Source organism: Zingiber officinale, chromosome 9A (assembly GCF_018446385.1).
Source record: "Zingiber officinale cultivar Zhangliang chromosome 9A, Zo_v1.1, whole genome shotgun sequence".
In the NCBI taxonomy this organism is placed as follows: domain Eukaryota; kingdom Viridiplantae; phylum Streptophyta; class Magnoliopsida; order Zingiberales; family Zingiberaceae; genus Zingiber; species Zingiber officinale.
In genome coordinates, this window is record NC_056002.1 from 48752012 (window position 1) to 48754982 (window position 2971).

General features: G+C 37.5%; 1 protein-coding gene across 2 annotated transcripts; it reads left to right on the plus strand.

Moving 5' to 3' along the window:
• Positions 1–205: 205 nt before the first annotated feature.
• Positions 206–2500, plus strand: LOC122018670 (BTB/POZ domain-containing protein At1g30440-like). Of its 2 annotated transcripts, none has more exons than XM_042576067.1 (3): positions 206–720; positions 1617–1686; positions 2216–2500. In XM_042576067.1, exons 1-3 carry the CDS (start codon positions 662–664, stop codon positions 2342–2344), a joined length of 258 nt encoding a protein of 85 aa, XP_042432001.1. In that variant the 5' UTR covers positions 206–661; the 3' UTR covers positions 2345–2500. The 2 variants fall into 2 exon arrangements, with proteins under 2 accessions (XP_042432001.1, XP_042432000.1); XM_042576066.1 differs by having other exon boundaries at positions 207–715; positions 2216–2496.
• The last annotated feature ends 471 nt before the right edge of the window (positions 2501–2971 follow it).

Here is a 2971-nt window from a genome sequence, read left to right on the forward strand (position 1 = left end):
CCGCTCGCCGCTGGCCGTTTGACCATCTCTCTCAGCCTCATCTCCCTCTTCCCCTTCTTAGATCGATGCCCCTTCCTCTCCCGATCAGGATCAACACATGACGCCCTTGTTTCTCCGTCCAACCACACCGCATCTCCTCCAACTCCTCCCTTTGGGTGAGAAGAGGAGCCCTTCTTCGTTTTACCGAGGTTACCATGGGACTGCGACCTTGATTCTGGATAAAAGATTTATTTATTTTAATCTTCTATTACTGTTTCAAATCCCCATTTTTAACTAGGGTTGTAGTTGGGGATCAGATCTGTGGGTTTTAGGAGAATGCCATTGACATTGCTTCAGGTGAGGCATTTTTAGGGTTGCACAGATGAGAGGAGTCTAATAGAGTTGGATAGATGGGCTATGAACTCAACGTTCCTCTTGGTTGAGAGTTTCGGATGTCTGCTACTGGACTCGGAAACCAAGCTGCAAAGTTTTTTCCTACTTAGCCTGTTTCTTTTGGTTTTCTGTAGATTTGTCGATTTCGTTAGCAATTTAAGAAGATAGGCTTAACATCGACCAAGACACTCTAAAATCAAGGTGGTGACTGAGGGATTCTTGGTTTCTACTTGATTCTGTTTGAGAGTTTTTGTTTTGAGCTTTCTTTGCTTAGGATGTACAAGATGGCATGCATGAAACTGGGATCAAAACCCGATGCCTTCCACCAACAAGGGCAAGCTTGATATGGTTCATTCTGTTCTTTTACTTCGTTTATTGATGTCAACTGGAAATCTACTTCTATAATAATTGAAGTCATTAGACCTACTTCTTTTCTAGGCTGCAGGAATTAAGTAGTTCAGATCTGCCATTTTATTTTATTTTTGGTAGTTTGGGTAATGTCTTATGAGATTTACATCTCCACGCTACTTTCTGGTTCTATTTTAAAGTACTTATATGATTTATGATATTGATGACATATATAATTTTGGCATTCAAAAAGTGTCCTGCCTTTGAAAAGGTTTTACTCTGATCTATTACACCTCCATGAAGTTTTTTAGCAAAAATCTCTATGAAGTATCAGTTTTGTGCTTCTTATCTAGAAGAATGTCATTGCTGGTTTTCTGCAAATTCATTTTACTGGATGTGGTACCTAGTTCATAATTTTCCTATTGAATTTCCTGCTTCTCATAGTTTTACTTTTCCAATCATTGGATGGGCAACAAAGTTCTCTCATATGATTATATTGACTACAATTGCATGAGCAAGATATGTGTTAATTAGTATCGACTGCTACGTTTGAGAGAATGAAACAGCTAGCATGCATGCTGTTACTGACTTGAAGATGCCCCCACGGGTTCAGTAGATGAAATGCTTGTCCTTATAACTTCATGACACATTATGGATTTGCAAGATAGTTTTCTGATATTTATGTTGGCTACATTTGAAACATAACCAATTATGTTGGTCTCATCATTGCTGAGACCTTGCAGAAGGTTGATATTGGTTTCTTAATTTTATTTCTACCGTAAGCTTCCAAATGCAATAAAATCATGTGTATTCACTTTTTCCGCACATAACCTTTCAAGAGGACCTGTACCTGAATAAGGAAATAAGACATCAAATTATATATTTGTATTTTTCAGGTTTTGCACAACAGGACTTCCTAGTGATGTTATTGTCGAAGTTGAAGAAATGACCTTCCATCTCCACAAGGCGAGGGCACTAACTCAGAATTTTATCTTGAAATTGGCTTGTACCAGTTAGTCATGTTCATTGATATCTTTTGCATTCCTCAATCATACTATTAACTTAAATCAATTGAAGTGGGAATGTTTTTTTTAAAGCTTTGATATTGTTGTAGTTTTTTCCAAATTGATTTGCATCAGCCAAGTTTTGATTTGAATATTCCTACACTTGCATTTGTTTCGCAAGTAATACATAGCTGCAACAATTTGAAGGTGTAACTACTTTTCAATTCTACTGGTCATAGTTTTAAGGTTCAAGTCATGGCATTTATATAAGCATGGCCTAGCCTCACAAGCAATGTGGATTATTCAGTACATACCATTTTAGGCACTGTAAATATCTCATTGAAGGATTTGAAACAAATTTATTCTGAATGTAGTAGTATACTGGATAATGATCATTTTTGGTATCCGTGCTAGATTTCATGGCTTTGAGTTAGTTTGCGAGGATAGGCAAATTCCTTGTGCTATAAAATTAATTCATGTACTTCTTGCAGTTTCCTTTGTTATCAAAAAGTAGCTTTTTGGAAAGGTTAATTAAGAACTCTGATGAAGAAGATATTGTGACAAGACAGGCTGATGTTCCTGGTGGTACACAAGCATTTGAACTTGTGGCTAAGTTCTGAACTTGTGGCTAAGTTAAACATTAAATTCTTACTTATGGTTATCGAAGTTGGTGTTGAGTACGTTGACTTCATGTGGATCCTACTCTGTGTTGTGTACTATGAAGAAGAGTGTATTGTAATCATGTGTGAACTGTGGATATTGTAGATTCCAGAGTTAAAGTCATCAGCTTGCATTAACTTTAGCATCCTCACCTTTTCTTGCACTTGACCTTTCATAAGACTTCAACTCCTAGTGTGTTTAACATTTGCATTCTAGATTCATTAAATTTCATGCGCAGCAAGCTAAGTAGGGATGGCAATTTTCCCCGCGGGTTTGGGGCCCCGCGGGGAAAACCCGAAATGGGGATGGGGATCCCCGATTTTTCGGGGATGAGGCGGGTTTGGGGTGGGTATGGGAATACTATCCCCATCCCCGAACCCGCCCCGAATATTATTATTATTAATATTAATAAATAATAATATGATTTTTTTAAAAAAAATATTAATAATAGTGTTAACATTAATCTATTGGCTTCAAATAGGCAACAAGATCTGTGAGGTCTGTATGTACTTCATGATTTACCTGAGCTATTATTCGGAACCATGTCTTTTGTATTTCCCTGTTTGCCATCCTTGCAGGAAATCGAG